This window comes from Pichia membranifaciens (assembly GCF_001661235.1).
Source record: "Pichia membranifaciens NRRL Y-2026 unplaced genomic scaffold PICMEscaffold_4, whole genome shotgun sequence".
NCBI classification, from domain to species: Eukaryota; Fungi; Ascomycota; class Pichiomycetes; order Pichiales; family Pichiaceae; genus Pichia; species Pichia membranifaciens.
In genome coordinates, this window is record NW_017566985.1 from 90,810 (window position 1) to 106,361 (window position 15,552).

Here is a 15,552-nt window from a genome sequence, read left to right on the forward strand (position 1 = left end):
CTATTTGTCGTGCTGGTGGTACAACGGAAATATAAATAGCAACAAGCCTCGACGCGGCACATCGATGTTTCACCAAATTATTTCCTGCTCTATACTCTACTTAGCGTACACGGACGGTCTACGTGGTTTTCTATATGGAGATGGAAAGTACACTGCGTTTGAAGTTGCCAGCAGCAGATGTGGTCTCTACATGTGCCCCCCTGGACTGCAGGTACTGACGGCAATCAACAATGCTACCTCCGACCCCGAAATAAATGTCCTTGGCGCCCAAAAGTGTAACGCTGTCGTCGTGCGCTGCTCCTTCTCCGCCAGCGAGCTCCACCATCATCTCACCCACCACTGGTAAGATGGCTGGAGAGTAGATAGTTTCACTGGTGAGCACAATGTTGGTTTCGGTCTTCATCTGCGGAAGTGTTTCGTTGAGAATATTCATGAAGGAGCGGCACCAGGAGCCTGAGATGAAGCTAATGGTTACCTGGTTCTGCTGCATCCACTGGTTGAACCTTGCGACTACTGCCTTCGTGATGTCAATCTCTCCGTCCCGGATGTTCCCCTCCACATCATCTCTTTGTTGCAGCAACCGTAGTTCGTCCGGATTCAGCGCACAGAAACACCAGTTGATCAGTATGTTTGGTAGAGTGACTAGTCTGAGGACGTCGTAGTTGAAATCACTCAAGACAACAGAGATGGGCTGGTGCTGCGTAGCTTGAGTGGAGAAGATCAGGCTCAAGATGTACAGCGTGGGCAAAGAAGTGCCGCATCCAAGTTCAACCACATTGAACTTCTGACCGTTTTGAAGAAGCCTCTCGACTATCTGTAGGTCTTTTAATTTGGCTATCATGTCGAAGGAACACTCCCAGCTTTTCAAACCACCCTCGTATACCCCGTTCTTTAGGTCCTCCCCGGTTTCTCCCATGAGAATGTTGAACTCTTCGGCGCTGACTCCATCTTCCTTTTTACCTAGAGTGCTGTCCTCCATCATCAACTGGTGCCTCACGTCAAACAACTCTCTTCTGTACAGTGTCCGGCCAGGGTAGAGCTCGACCGGCTCGTAGGTTATTCGAGTTTCGGCAAAAGACAAACGCTGAAGGTCTTGCAAAGTGTACAACTTCGGGCTTTGGAGCTCGGAAGCGTTATCTATTGGATTTACAAACTGTGCAGGAACACCATTTCCGTTTTGCTGACCCCCCTGTGGCTCCTCTTCAATATCTTCTGTAAAGCCAAAGCTAAATCCCATTTTGTGGAAGATATCGGCAAGTGATTAGCTTTTGTATTCTCTCTTCTCTCTGTGATTCAATTCATCCGAACCTCTCTATTCAGAGATGTCAATAAGCCGAAATGGTCAACTGGAAAACTTTTTTTTGTTAGAGGTGGGCTTGTTACGTAAGCTGTTGCCAAGTTGATCTTGAACTTGCTCGTGCCAGATATCAACGAGATGGTTGTTGGTGATGTCCTGCCTCGGCGGTTGGGGTGGTTGAATATAGGACGAGTGCTAGATCGCTTGCTACTATGGAAAGCAGCAATTTGTCAGAATATGGAGACTATCTCTCCAAGAGTTTCAATGCTGGCGAACTCGCCAATAAACTGCTTTTAGAGACCAACAACGCACAAGATTCAGATATTGAGCTTGAAACGTCGATAAAGAGGCTCGACTTCGATATAAGCGACTTGAACTCGAAGATAGATGACAATGTTCGGGAGAATTCCGGGCTCTTGATTGAGGAGTTTGCCCAGGTAGAGAAGTTCAAGGATGAAATCAAAGTAATTCAGCCCTCGGTCGGCCAATTGAACAACTCATTCCAAAGGTTGGAGAACGAGATCATCAAGCCGTACAACGAATGTGTCAATTTGCAGATGGCTTTGAAGAAGGTGCACCAAACTAACAAGCTGTTGCGATCTTTGACTTTTGCGATCTATCTCATCAACAAGATTGAGGAGATTGACAAAAGTGAGAATAATCTCTCTGTCAAGCCGTTCAAGCACCTGTACAGCTTGTCCGTTCTGCTAAGGGAGCTCACGAGCTATATAAGCAACCCGAGCCTGAAGTTGATCAAGTTGGTAAGAGACTATGTGCAGTTCAGCGAGATTTTGATCAAGCGCTGTCAGAACGTCATTCAAGTTCAGACCAGGAATCTGCTGAAGTTCCCCATCCAGGAATATGTCACCAACACTGGGGGTGCTGAACCTGAGCAGGACACCGAAAAGTCGCTATTCAACTTACTTTCCTCCAAACTTCTCCTCGATGAGAAGAACCTGGTATCCTCGATCGAGCTCATATACACTGCTAGCAGCAAGCATTCGATCAACTTGATTCTACGGAACTTGAACAACACCAAGTACTTACCATCATATATCAACTCGCTGGAAAGGCCTTCGAGGTTGATAGCTCAGCTAGAAAGGTGCATAAAGAGCATGAAATGGGTGGACGAGTTCGGCTCTGGAAACACAGAAGTGTCTGTGTGGGATCATCTCTTGTCGACAAATGCCAGTCTCATTTTGGGTGGTGATGAAGAGAGGCAGTCTCGTGGATTGCTGGACAGATACTGGAGGGAGATAGCGTTGGGTGTTGACTCGGGGGTAAGAGAGGTTGTGAACCGAGGAGGGCCGATTGTGAGAAACTTGAAGAACATCAAGGGCGAGCTTGAGAAGGCCATTGGAGAGGTGGTGAGCGGCTCCTACTCGGAGATGGGGGAGCCTTTCAAAGTTGACAAATTGGAGTACCGGATGATGCTGAACTCCATCACGAACTTTGAAAGAAGGAAGTAGGTTATCGCATATTGTTTACAGCAGTTTAGATGTTTATAAATCCGCATACATAAGGTGAATTACTCCGTTCTGAACACCGGTTTCCCCGGCCTTCCTATGTTTTTGGAGACAGTGTTTGAGCGTTTTCTGAAGGAATCTCCGAACTTGGTTTTCGTTGAAGACGTGGCGCCGGCCGTTGCGGCGGGGTCCTCTCTGTAGGATCTCTGTCTGGCACGCTCTCTGGCCTCGGCAAGCTTCTGTTTCCACTCTTTGAGTCTCTCCTTTCGGAAGATCTTGGCGTCTCTCTGCTTCTTTCCTCCTCTCTTTTTACCCTTCCCGTCTCTCGCAGACCGGTCTATCTTGTGGTACAGGTCAACCGTCGCGTTGTGCTTCGCCAGGTCCTTCACCCTGTAGTTTGTCAATATGCGGAAGTGCTTGCTCCACTGTATCACCGTGTCTCCATCGACGGCAACCGCCTTGTACTTCTCGACCTGGTCGTCGCCGTCACCGTCGTGGTAGTAGTAGCTCAAAGGTCGTCTGCTCTCATTCCGTTCCTTTGCAATCTGGTCCCACTCCTCGTCCTTCACTTTCCCCGGCTCCTGCTCCTCGTCGACGTCGGCCAAGTCGTCCACCTTGATCCTGACCAAGCTGCCAGCCGTGCCCGAGCTATTTGTGAGAGACGCTCCGTTGGGGGTTGCGGTTGTGGAGAAAAGTGGGAAATACTCGACCTTGTCGTCACCATCCTTTGCCAAGGATGTGCTGTCGTCTGTCTTGTCGCCGGCGTCGCCAGCTTCGGCTGCCGGTGGCTGGTCGGCGTCGACGTCGTCGTCGACATCGACTATCTCGAAATCAAAGCCTGGTGGCGGGCAGTTGTACTCCTGCTCGTCGGAGCTGGCAGCGTCTTCGCCACCGCTTTCGTACAGCTGGGACCGGGAAACCGTCTTGACGTCGGACATGGGTCTTTCTGGGCTATGCTGTCCTGGTCGAGGCGGGAGAAGCCCGCGTAACGGAGGGTGGAAATCGGTCTGAGATTGATGGGCATGTTGAAAAACCATCTTGAGCGAAAGAGGAAAAAAAAAAAAAAAGTGTTGCAATTCATGTGTACATAACAAGAACAAGAATATGAATAAGAATATGAAATAGATCTGGTAGATAAATAAATAGAACGTATCGTGTACGGGTGGGGGGGTGCGTGCCGCATGGAGCGGGGGTGCACAACGCTGCCCTCGGGCAGCACAGTATAGAAGGAGTGTTCTTTTTCTATGGAATGAATAGTTGAATGGACGCAGAAAGGAAGACCAGACGCCACGGCGCGGCGCCGTCTATCTGTAGGGAGCGTCTGCGTTGGCGGCGTACTGGTACTCCTGTTCCCACTTGTCGCCGTTGGCGAGAAGCTTCTCCTTGTTGTAAAGAAGCTCTTCTCTCGTCTCGGTGGCGTACTCCGCGTTCGGCGTCTCCACAATCGCGTCGACGGGACACGACTCCTGGCAGTACCCGCAGTATATGCACTTGGTCATGTCGATGTCGTACTTGTAGGTTCTTCTCGACCCGTCTGCTCTCTCCTCCGCCTCGATCGTGATGGCCTGTGCCGGGCAGATCGCCTCGCACAACTTGCACGCAATGCATCTCTCCTCCCCGGACGGGTATCTTCTCAACGCGTGCTCCCCTCTGAACCGCGGAGAGATCGCCCCCTTTTCAAACGGGTAGTAGATTGTGTACGGCGCTCTGAAGTACATCTCGAGCACAATGTACATTCCTCTGAACATCTCGGCCAAGAGGAACCACTTCGTGGCCTTGGCCAGAGCGCCCTCCTTCGACTCCTCCCACGTTCTTGGTCTCGGGATTCTGAAGCCCTCCGGTCTCGTCGAGATGGCGCTGCCCGCCGTTGCCGATGCCGACTTCAACATCGCAGTGGCCGACAACGACCGGGTGTACGACTTCACGAGTCCTCTGCTGAGCGCTGGTCTGGCAAACATGGTGTGCTGTGGTGCTGTGGTGCTGTGGTGCTGCTTCTGCTGCTTCTGCTGCCTTTGCTTCTGCTGCTTTCGCTGCTGTTCCTGTGCCTGCTGCTCCCTCCTCCCCCCGCCTTCCGTGCCTTGTTCTAGCTGAGCATTCTTTCGACACCTGCTCTTTTCTCTTCTGTCTCCCTCCCCTCCCCTCTCTCTCCCGCAGCATTAGCAATTGTTTCTCTCCCATTCGCTCCCCACTTTTTGCGTCCACGCCGCGTCGCCCAAATCTGCGACGATCGACCCCGTTTTTATTTTGCGACGATCGACCACTTCTGAGTTTGGGTCGATCGACCCAATGCGGTCGATCGACCTCAATTTTGTTTTGCGGTCGATCGGCCCAACGCGGTCGCCCTCGCAGTCGCGCGTGCTGCGCTGCCGCGGCGGCAGCCAAACGGGGCACACGGGTGGGACGGCCAGGTGAAAAGAGCGGCACAGCACAGAGCACAGAACAAGACAGACAGAGACAGGGCACGGGGCAGGGCCCGGGGCAGAGGCACAGGGCACACACCGACACCGACACCGCAAGCCACTACCGCCAGCCAGCCAGCATGCTCAGACAGTCCACCAGAACGTTTTCCACGTCGTTCAAGCCGAAGTTCGCCAAAATGACCCTCATTGGGACGATCGGCACCGACTTGCAGAAACAGACCACCAGCACGGGCAAGGAGTACCTCAAATACGCAATTGCGGTGAACTCCAGAACCAAGGCCGGGGAGTCCGTGTCATGGTTCAACATCGCGTGCTTCTCGCCAAACCAGATCGACTTCATGGAGAGAAACTTGGCCAAGGGCTCGAAGATCTACCTCGAGGCAGAGGCGAAAAACACGTCCTACGAGAAGGAGGACGGGTCCAAGTCGTTCTCGTTGATGCTATTCCAGTCGAACTTCGAGGTGATCAAGTACCCGAAGAAGCAGGAGGAGTGAGCGGGGGTGCTGACCGCCCGCGTGCTGCGGCGCCCGGCGTCTGTTTCTGCTGTACACTATAGAATCTTGTCTAACCTACCTAACTCTGTCAACCCGCCTAGTTGTTTATTTCCCGCCAGGCTAATAGTACAGATACCTGAGCTCGTCGAACGCTGCCGCAGCCTCGGCATCCACCTCCCGCTGCGCCTGCTGCAGCTGGAACCTCAGGTTCTCGTCGTCGCAGGCCCTCATGAACGTCTCGTTTGTCGTCGCCGTGGCCGGCGTCCCCAGCGTGCTCAGCTCGTGCTCCCGCTCCGTCGCCAGACCCTCATACTTCTCCAGAGAAAACTCGTCGGACACTCCTGTGCCGGGACTGTAGCAGTAGACCCCGTCCGCCAGACAGCTCCGGGCCTCGGCGTCGGAACTGCTGTTGTACGACGAGCCGCCGCAGCTGTCGCTGCCAAAGGCCATGGCCAGGTCCTTCTTACTGTCGTCGTCGTCGTCGCTGTCGCCAGCCCTCCAGAACCGAAGCATGAACTTGTTCTCGTCCGTCATGATGTCTCCGCCGAAAACACCCCGGAGCCCGCCGCAGATTCTTCCAAGCTTCTTCAGCAGCCAGTCGCCGTACGGAAGCTTCGACACAATCGTGCAGTACATCTTCGCAGCGTCTTCGCCAACTCCAAAGAGGAAGAAGCTCACAAACGAAATGGTGATGAGCACCCACGTGTTGATATCCGACTCGCTGTTCCGTGACGCAACAATGTATGTCCCCCACTTCCTCCTCTGGGCAATCTCCTTCTCGTAGAACACCCCCTTCTTGATCACCAGGATGGAGCCAAGCACCGCAGAAAAGACAATTGACGAGCAAACGACCAATATGCAGTACGTCAATAGCCTGATGAACCTCTTTACCGATAAGCCTGAATTGGTGCAGACCAAAATGTCCTTGGCTGCTCTCCTCTTCTTGAAAAACAGAATCAAAGTGGCCAGGGAGATCGCCATGCTGATGAAGTTCCACACAAATATCCACAGGTAGAACGTCACAACCGAAATCGAGTCCGTCACCAGCGGCGGAGAGCACCCGGAATATCTGCTGATAAGGTATCTAAAGCTTTGCGCCAGATATGCCACTCCAGAGATAATGAAGGGGAACACAATTGAGAAAAACACCTCACAGCATGGCTTCACCCACTTGTTGCCGAACCAAAACGTCGTCATTCGGTTGGTCAGGAAGATCATCAGCAAATTGAAACTCACGCAGGATATCGATGACGAGATACCCACCGAAGCAGCAAGCTGGATTCTGACCATAATATCACACCACACCTTCCCGTTCCACGCATTGACGTAGTCGGGCCCTCCCCAGACAATAGCGCTGATAAACCCGTCCATCATTAGTATCTCGACATAGATTAAAAGCGTGAGCGCAGGGATGTTTTTGTTCATGATATGCCATATCGAAGGCGGTAGATTCAAGATGAAGCAGATAGCCTGCAACGAAATAAGCGTAGCTTGCAGATTGACCATTGTTTTGACGTATGCTCTGAAAAGCTTGACTTATCTTCAAAGTGCTGCCGTTCTCCGGTAGAATCAGTTGGAAGTAGTAACCATTTCAGCAAAGGGACAAAAACAGGACTATGACTTTGCTATATATATTACATCTTTAACGTATCCTTACATACATGTAATCTTATCGGTTGTTTTATGCACAGCAATCATGTTTCAAACTTCTTCTGGATGGATGGTAATCACCTTTCCCTTTTAGTTTCAACATGTTTCCTTTGATGTCCGAATCGGGAAAATTCTTTTTTTTTTCATTTTCGTGGTAATTCCCCCCCCCCCTCATTATCTATTTTTCTAGTCGATGACATTGACCTTAGCCTTCAGGCCTGCAGGGGGAAATTACTCCGCTGTTTCTCCCTAGCAAACACTACTGCACATATGATGACAACTATCAAACACACTTGGCATGAAAACGCAATCAGTGATCTGCCACACCATTTATCAAAACGATTGTTGATGGAGCAATGGGCGTCGAAATTGTACTTTTTGTTCTCTTGTTGTAAAGACTGCACAGTCCGCTCACTTTCCGACTCGCTGATTTTGTACTTGTCGGCGAACGGATTGTCAGAACGAAGCGTGTAGCCATCATAGTCTTCCTGCTCATCCTCGACATCAACGTCCTTTTCTATTTCTCTTCCTTTTCCTAGGTAGTTGGCTTCGTTCAACTCCCTCTTATATGCGATCAACGCATACAATTGCCAGCTCCAAAGGCAAAAATATATTGGAGGAAATAACATTCCCAGGAAGAACAGCTGTAGAAAGTATGTTAGTATAGGCATAAGGTTGAAAAGAAGAAATGAAAGTGGCCCGGACTTACAAGACAAATGTTCGGTAGTAGTACAAGCTTGGTCCGGCAGGAACTACAGCAGCATAACGGTGTTGCATCCTGCTCTTCTGAAGCATAGGCTGGGTTGAAGACATGGTGGTGGTGGAATACAAAGTGTAAAGAACTGGCGGCTCTTGTGGTGCTATGCATGTTTGCGTTTGAGGAAAGTAGAGTTAACAACGTGCAATCATGTTCTCCCACTTTTCCGTTCAACGTTGTATGACGATGGCTACTGTTATTTATAAAGGCATATGAAGGGTTTATAAGTCTAGATTTTGGATCTGTCACTGGAAATGTCGTGAACGGGCTTTGGCGGGTCGCATGGAATTTTCATGTTTCGCAGCTCAGATTAATTTCCTATTTGGGCGATTTCAATTGTTATCAGCGGGAGCAGCTATTGGAGGGCCTCGTTCTTCGCCGAACCAGTTTCATAGATGCAGCAAAGAGCACACACTGAGTTCATGAATATTTTGGTGGTCGCATATTCAATACCCTAGCTTGTACGTAGCATAAGGGTGTTATTAAGATGTTAATGGCGCCGGAAACAGGTTTCATTTCCTCGATCTCCCACCAAAGCACTTGTCTATATGTGCGCTGAACCGACTCCCCGCTATCTTCCTGTCACAATTGGAGCACTTAAAATACGTGTCCTGCGCAGTGCCCACCACGATTGCGTTAGCCTTCGCACCTAGCAGTTTCCTGTTGTCGCTCAGCGCATTGACGTAAACGTCCTTACCGTTCAGCGTGAACTGGAACCTTCCGATGTCAGGCTCCACAGGCGATTCGTCCTTCACGCTGGTGCCGTTTCTGCTGTTTGTAGGCGTAGGTGTCTCCTCGTCGTCTGTAGTCAAGTCTATCCGTTTGCTGTCATTACCACTTGCACCCGAGAAGAGTTCTTCGTTCTCGGCGCTGCCTTCGTGTTTCGCCAGAAAACTTGGCGAATCGTGAAATATCGGCTTTTCTATCGTGCCGTATTCTTTTCGCACAAGCTTCTCGTCCAGCAGCGATCGGCTGATGATGTTGTAGATAACTTGATCTAGCATGTCGTCCAACAGTCCTCCGCAGAACGACGAGTAAGTAAGTGCACTGTCTGGGGAAGTCATCGTAGCAACTAATCTTTTTCTTCTCTTTGTTTCGCCTTGCTTCTTGCTTCTTTTCTTTCTGTGAGTATTCGTGATCCTCCATCGAGGGACTTTTCCAGATCCGAGATGGCTGATTAACTATCTCTGCTGCAGATAGACAGACGATACAGAAAATTTCAGCGCGTGCGTTCTGTCTTGGGAACGCTGACGTCAGCAGCTGCCGGAACGAACATGTACAAAAGCCGGCTCCACCACAGTTGTGGAGTCAGAGGGACCGGTAAAGAACGGCCTTGGTTGCAGAAAGAGAACGCAGACCGTAACGCACAACAGTACGATGCAGTATATGCCGCTGCACGACACCGGACTCAACTCCGGCACGGTTTCCCAAAAGAGTGATTCGGCAGGCTCGTACACAACGGCATCATCGAAAACGGCGGTGGAGCCTGAGACTCCATGTTCTACAGCTGCTTCCACACCAATGCCGCCTCTGCTGTCCCGTCACAGCAACAATCCAGAGTTATCGGATGAGTCGGACGACGAACTCCAGGATTGGTCGCTTTTGAACAACATCTCTAAGAAGGGAATTAAGGACTTCGAGCCGTTGTTAACCGATGACGACCGGCACCAATTGTCTGCCTACGACCAGAGCAAGTTGAACAAGTCGAGGAACATGCGATTCAATGCATTGGCAGTGAAGCGGGGGTCGATAGTGGACTTGGAAAACTTGAAAACTTCTACGATATACATTAACGCCCACGACCACGATGATCTGTTCATGCTTCAACCGAAGGGGAAGTTCTTGGAGACCATGGGTATGATCGACAACCAGAACGTGTGCCACTTTGGTTTCGAGGAGACTTTGTACTTGGTTGAACGAGGGAGCTGTGTGCTCAAGTTCTGGGACAAGGAAAACGAGGCGAGGAACAAGCTGTACCAAGAAATGCCGCCGTTGAGTTTGCAGGCGGCCTACTCTATTCTCGTCACCAAGGGGGACAGGCTGGACCAGTACATCGTCTACTCAATCCTCAAGCGTGACGGGTATATCATCACGAGAAACGAGGAGTTTGAGGGCAAGATCTCCGAACCCCGAAATCAGCTACTGCCCTCTCCGGACACCCTCTTCAAAAATCTGAAAATGTCCTGGTGGACGAGAGTGTTGACAAAAGTATCGAGCTTTTTCAAGATGGACTTCCCGTACAAGTTTGCGTTTTCATACTTCAATGTTCTTACGTTTTTACATTCCAAGGTCAAACAGCAAGCATTGCCGAAGCTTGACATTTGTTCTGTAAAGCCCACCCGAGGCAAGTACAAGATCTCCTTCAATGTTTGGAAACCGTCACCAAGCTTCAAGAAGAAGAACCCTCCACCACCAGATTATCAGATCACAATTTTCAAGGCAACTCAGCGACTACCCAAATACAGTGAACTAAAGTCGCTTCTTGAACGGTCGAACTCAAACCCTGATACACACAAGCCAAAGCCCAAAGTGAAGCCACGTAGAACGAAAAGTGGTGCAGATACAGGTTCAGAAAATACTGTCGCCAAGCGGGTTCTTGAAACAAGCTGGGATTACGCAAAGGGAATTGATATCAGTAACCTCAAGTACGACCCTCATCGTATCACCTTTGCCATCGTTGACAATGCTACCGTCAACTTCATCACTTTGTCACATTGCAGTTTTGTCTCCGAGGGTCCCGTGTGGAGAGACCATTGGGTGACCTGGAGGCCACCACCAAAAAAGAACAGGCCAAATGGGTCCTATAACAACAATAGGGGGAAATTCAATAAAAATAAGAAGAATCTAGCATTGCAGGAGGTAAGCACTGATTCCAACAATGGGAATAAAACCCCAGTGCCTGAAGTGAATCCTGTGATGCCAAAATCTGCACATTTTTGAGTACTTTTCTATAAAATTTACATTTTGTCTTATATTTCAGGATTTATATGTTAATGTTTCGCAATTAAATAAATGAAAAATAAGCATCTTCAACTTCAATTAACTGTATATGCCATAGCCATTGATGATTTCAATTACCACAGTGATAAAAATACTATCAAGACAAAAAAATCAAAAAGTTAGCACCGGTTGGTTTCGATCCAACGACATCAGGGTTATGAGCCCTGCGCGCTTCCACTGCGCCACGGTGCTTTTGTTGAATGAAAAGTTCACAATCTCTGACATATTGGGTTTTTAAATCTACTCTGGCAGTATGGCCATACCTAATGGTTAGTTTTTCAATTTGTAGGACAAGAAGCATTTACCCTTAAAAAATTATTTAGAGGGTTTTCCAAAAGTTAGCAAAAGCGTCGTAAAGTCTTATCCTAACACGTGCAACTATTAATGTGTTTGTCGATGTACCGCCAATAGACTATCATCTGAGAGCGATCTAAATCATTGGCGCTATGATTATGCGGTTGGGAGGTCCAATTTGGATGGCGCTTTACAGGCGATGAGAACCGTTCATCTTTTTTCAACTGATGTAAATTTGATGATTCACGAAAGCTCATCTGCTTCTTGATGGAAAGCAAAGTTCCTGCTACGTCTACTACGGTAACGCCGCATCAGAGACTTTCAGCATGACTTCCACTGTTCTTTGACCCACGCTCCGGGCGTAAAAGTTTGACAATTATGTTCTTCAAATAAATGCCCTCTGTTCGTCTACAAATTCCCATCGTTGAAAAATAAGACTCATCACGGGCTTGCTTATCAAAACTCTCAATTGCAAACCTAATTCGTTTTCAGCAATTCTTTCGACTGATACCTGTTGAGATGACAGTCCCAAATCTCTTCTTCCTCGTTAGGAATGTTGCAATCACCGTCCACTTTATCCACATGATAGATCAATTTTACACACTAGACACTTTCAAAAAGTCTGCATGCCTGATGATACCCATCAAAACCCCAGTCTACTTTTGTGATTAATAGTTGTGAATAATTATCTCATTTCCCATAGGTAGGTGATACCAATCAATGTAGGAAAATCATGCACAGAGCTGAAATTTTTATCAAAATAGTAGCGACATGTTTTTGTTTACCTTTTTTCCCTTTTGCGGATATAATGCTAACAAGGATGAGAAAGACAAGATTGTGACCCTAAGAGCTTATCGAGTCGAAGCACCAACGGAACTCGAAAGGGTAATCACGGTGAAAATGAACAGCACAGAAAATTCAGATGATACCGGCGATATGATCCACCATGGTCTTCGACAATACAAAGAGCCTGAACAGGATACTGATTCTGAACAAGATTCAACTCAGGAGGTAGAAGAGTTTTCAAGCTTTGACATATCAGACGACGATGTCCCCAAAAGTGACAATCAATTTGATGAGCATAAGGAAGTGTCTCCTAAGGTATTTGAAAACTACGAAACCGATGATGAAAGATCAAACCTCGTAACAGCTGATGGAGATTCGGCAATGAATTCTGCCCCGAGAACACCTAAACCAGATGCCACACCAAGCAATTCGAAGAACTATACAAATGAACTTCACTCTAGCTTCAAAGCTGCTGATGAGGACACAAAACCATCTTCACGTCTGTCAAGTGACACATTTGAAACTCCAAAGACTGTTGAGACAAGAGCCTCAACGATGACCTCTGACCTACCCTCCGACTATAGTAAGTTGATGGGATATGGGCTATCCTTACCTTCAGCGAGCCTGGCAAAACAGTCAAAATCCAAATTGCCCACCAAAGGTTTTAAAAGTGGAAGTGGAAAAACTTTCTCAAAGCGATTAAGTCGGCAGACAATCGATGATATATCAATGGATAGAGACTCAGATTATAATTCTTCCGCTGTCCTTCAATCCATGGACTCACTATTTGCAAATCTAAGTTTAGATGATAATAACCACCCCTCTAATTTGATACCATCTCCCAACGATCTGGTTGACCTTCAGAACCAGTTGACGAATTGTAAAATTCAAATAAAATTACAGAATGATCTATTGCGAGATAAAATTTATCAGTCTATTGTCGATGGACAGAATAAACAAGAGTTGTCAGAAGAACTAGAGCGAAAAATACACAACAGTTTGAACTCGTCCAAACTAAGGTTTCAATTAAGTCATGCAAACGCTGAATACAACTCACTTAAGGAGAAACATGAAAAATTGCTGCTAGCAATTAAAGATCTTTCTAAATCAGTAGAGCTATTGCGTGATCAGCATGCCGATCTTACGCATAATCAACATGAATGGCAAAGAAAAATTGACAGCCTAATTTTGAAGATAGAAACTTCACTAAACTTAAAAAAGCCTGCTAGAATTACCGATTTCAATGATATTCTGGAAACTTTAAGCAGCTACATAGCAACGATGCTAGATGAGCTACTAGAATCAAGGGTTGCCGTGAAAGCTTCTGAAGAACATACAAACAAACTGTTGGAAACTATAAAGGCACGCGAGCAAGAATTGGACTCTATACAGAGTGACTTTACTAAAAAGCTCCAAGATTCTGAGCACCTGAATTTTAGTTATAAATCAAAAATTTTTGATTATGAAAACTTGCTTAGATCAGAAAAGTCTAGCTTTTCAGCATTAGAAGCTCAATATTCCAAACTCCAAACTCAATATCATGAACTTGAGAATGAAATATCAAATAAGCGCAAGGAGGACGAGGTAAAGTCAACTAGTCGAGTGAGTCAGTTGGAGAGTCAAGTGGATAATTTGAAAAAAGCCAACTCAGCTTTAAAGAGAAGCCAAGAAGGAAATGGACCTAAATTGGACCAGATGATTCAAAAAGTATCATCCCATCATTCAGCTATATTAAATTCCCTTATGACGATTATTGATCCTTCTTCGTCAGGAAATATAATAAATGCATGTGAGAAGTTGAATGGAGACACCCCATACGAAGAAATTATGAAAGTGTTTTCTGTTGCCCATAACTACGAAATCAGTTCATTGAACACAATTTTGAAAAACTACCAAGTTCTAGTGGGAGAGAAAAAGGTGCACAATCTACAGTCCAAAACTATTTCAGAATTACAAGGTGAAGTCGTTTTTTTGACTCAAAAGATAAATGATCTCGAAACAATGAAGGATAGTGAAACAGTAAGGATACACGAACTTCAGAGTCAAAATACCAAACTTAGGGAGATTGTAAATGAAAAAGCAAACAAGGTGGACCAACTGAAAAAGCTCAGGTTGGAGGACCTGAAAAAGAAGTGGAAGGCTGCAGAGGAGGCTCTCAGTCAGACAAAACAGGGTGCTCAAATGAAGATATCTGAACTGGAGGAAGAGTTGAATGCCACCAAAGCCCAGCTCTCCCGGTATGAGAGTACGTAAAATTTCAAATCTAGCCTCTCAATATCTAATCCATATATAGTTGAGATGAATTTTATTCGGAGGGTTATTGCTATTACTTTATTATATTAAGTACGTATACAAAATTTGACAATTTGCTTCTAGATGCGGGACATTTTAATCACTCCATCTCCTCATCACTGTCGCTGTCACTTCCACTATCACTATCGCTTCCTCCTTCGGCTTCTTCCTCAGCGTATTTCTTGGCTTCCTCTAGTAAATCTGCAGGAACAAATTTATGAACGCCTCCGGTTTCTTCTGTGCTTACCCAGCTGACTTCTAACTCATAGTCTTTATCCTTGTTGTCCTCATGAACTAAATGTATAATTCTGGCAGCTTCTTTGACAGCAGCTTTACAAGATATATTTGGCAGGTCCAGCTTTTCTAACTCAGCCTTTGCAGCCTGTCTACCCTTACCAGTCGCAGCACCCATGTAGCCCCAATACACACCACTTGGCTCAACCATGTATAAATGTGGACCGGAGTCATCGACACCTCCGACAATTGCATTGATACCAAATGGTCTGACGGAGTTGTAACAGGTATAAGCTTGAACGTAGTAACCTAGTCTACTTATGAGCCCTTCCAATCCCATTGGCTCTTTGTATAAGGACTTGAAACTCTGTGCCTCGTCTCTGCCACGATTGACAAAATGTCTTCCATCGGGTATCAAACCCGAATAGACAACACCAACGTGTCTATCTATGGTTTGGATCTTCTTGTTTTTGCCCGGTGCCAAAAGCTTTGATGAGACAATTTTTTCAGTTGCAAGAACGATACCATCTTTGCACTTAATACCAATTGAAGTTCCTGCATTTTCTACTGCTTTAGATGCATATTCCACTTGAAAGTTTCTTCCATCGGGAGAGAAGACAGAGTTTGACAAATCATAACCCGTACCAATTGAAGTCTTCAAAATGCGATGATGTCTGTGTTAGTACGCTGTATCAGCTTTAGCTTTTTTCCCCTGGAAAATGGGGTGCAACCGCAGCCTGGAACCCCCTTCTGCACATACCATTTTGTGTGTGTTGCTTCTAGTTCAATTCTTGGTGTCAGTGACGGACTCTGGATATCTACAAGACTCCTTACTGGCCACCAAGAGTGTACCAGTACGTCT

The 15,552-nt window shown here is 47.1% G+C and overlaps 11 protein-coding genes and 1 non-coding gene across 12 annotated transcripts; 4 read left to right on the plus strand and 8 right to left on the minus strand.

The window, feature by feature from the left end:
- Positions 1-45: 45 nt before the first annotated feature.
- On the minus strand, positions 46-1,651 carry PICMEDRAFT_16840 (hypothetical protein). The gene has a single exon (XM_019161356.1). It carries the CDS (start codon positions 1,235-1,237, stop codon positions 131-133), a length of 1,107 nt encoding a protein of 368 aa, XP_019016645.1. The 5' UTR covers positions 1,238-1,651; the 3' UTR covers positions 46-130.
- PICMEDRAFT_73053 (hypothetical protein) lies at positions 1,510-2,766 on the plus strand (the record flags this gene model as incomplete). Its single annotated transcript, XM_019164367.1, has 1 exon — positions 1,510-2,766. One exon carries the CDS (start codon positions 1,510-1,512, stop codon positions 2,764-2,766), a length of 1,257 nt encoding a protein of 418 aa, XP_019016646.1.
- A 29-nt stretch (positions 2,767-2,795) lies between these two features.
- PICMEDRAFT_141070 (hypothetical protein) lies at positions 2,796-3,811 on the minus strand. Its single transcript, XM_019160227.1, has one exon. The coding sequence runs from the start codon at positions 3,798-3,800 to the stop codon at positions 2,826-2,828; it is 975 nt and encodes a 324-aa protein (XP_019016647.1). The 5' UTR covers positions 3,801-3,811; the 3' UTR covers positions 2,796-2,825.
- A 256-nt stretch (positions 3,812-4,067) lies between these two features.
- On the minus strand, positions 4,068-4,721 carry PICMEDRAFT_73055 (hypothetical protein; the record flags this gene model as incomplete). The annotated part of the gene is made up of 1 exon (XM_019164368.1): positions 4,068-4,721. One exon carries the CDS (start codon positions 4,719-4,721, stop codon positions 4,068-4,070), a length of 654 nt encoding a protein of 217 aa, XP_019016648.1.
- A 290-nt stretch (positions 4,722-5,011) lies between these two features.
- Positions 5,012-5,737, plus strand: PICMEDRAFT_141068 (hypothetical protein). The gene has a single exon (XM_019160225.1). The coding sequence runs from the start codon at positions 5,303-5,305 to the stop codon at positions 5,675-5,677; it is 375 nt and encodes a 124-aa protein (XP_019016649.1). The 5' UTR covers positions 5,012-5,302; the 3' UTR covers positions 5,678-5,737.
- Positions 5,738-6,286: 549 nt separating this feature from the next.
- On the minus strand, positions 6,287-7,183 carry PICMEDRAFT_23238 (hypothetical protein; the record flags this gene model as incomplete). The annotated part of the gene is made up of 1 exon (XM_019162302.1): positions 6,287-7,183. A coding segment is annotated over one exon (897 nt), but the record flags the coding sequence as incomplete, so codon positions are not given.
- A 178-nt stretch (positions 7,184-7,361) lies between these two features.
- PICMEDRAFT_141150 (hypothetical protein) lies at positions 7,362-8,395 on the minus strand. Its single transcript, XM_019160230.1, has 2 exons — positions 8,037-8,395; positions 7,362-7,971 (listed from the first exon to the last, which is right to left on the minus strand). The coding sequence occupies exons 1-2, from the start codon at positions 8,193-8,195 to the stop codon at positions 7,540-7,542; spliced, it is 591 nt and encodes a 196-aa protein (XP_019016651.1). The 5' UTR covers positions 8,196-8,395; the 3' UTR covers positions 7,362-7,539.
- A 201-nt stretch (positions 8,396-8,596) lies between these two features.
- Positions 8,597-9,148, minus strand: PICMEDRAFT_59213 (hypothetical protein; the record flags this gene model as incomplete). The annotated part of the gene is made up of 1 exon (XM_019163351.1): positions 8,597-9,148. The coding sequence occupies one exon, from the start codon at positions 9,146-9,148 to the stop codon at positions 8,597-8,599; it is 552 nt and encodes a 183-aa protein (XP_019016652.1).
- A 288-nt stretch (positions 9,149-9,436) lies between these two features.
- Positions 9,437-11,109, plus strand: PICMEDRAFT_16844 (hypothetical protein). The gene has a single exon (XM_019161359.1). The coding sequence runs from the start codon at positions 9,462-9,464 to the stop codon at positions 11,022-11,024; it is 1,563 nt and encodes a 520-aa protein (XP_019016653.1). The 5' UTR covers positions 9,437-9,461; the 3' UTR covers positions 11,025-11,109.
- A 95-nt stretch (positions 11,110-11,204) lies between these two features.
- PICMEDRAFT_t101 lies at positions 11,205-11,276 on the minus strand. The gene has a single exon. It is a non-coding gene; the product is annotated as a tRNA-Met (tRNA).
- A 962-nt stretch (positions 11,277-12,238) lies between these two features.
- Positions 12,239-14,488, plus strand: PICMEDRAFT_16845 (hypothetical protein). Its single transcript, XM_019161360.1, has one exon. It carries the CDS (start codon positions 12,279-12,281, stop codon positions 14,415-14,417), a length of 2,139 nt encoding a protein of 712 aa, XP_019016654.1. The 5' UTR covers positions 12,239-12,278; the 3' UTR covers positions 14,418-14,488.
- Positions 14,429-15,513, minus strand: PICMEDRAFT_16846 (hypothetical protein). Its single transcript, XM_019161361.1, has 2 exons — positions 15,451-15,513; positions 14,429-15,345 (listed from the first exon to the last, which is right to left on the minus strand). Exons 1-2 carry the CDS (start codon positions 15,451-15,453, stop codon positions 14,557-14,559), a joined length of 792 nt encoding a protein of 263 aa, XP_019016655.1. The 5' UTR covers positions 15,454-15,513; the 3' UTR covers positions 14,429-14,556.
- Between the last annotated feature and the right edge of the window lie 39 nt (positions 15,514-15,552).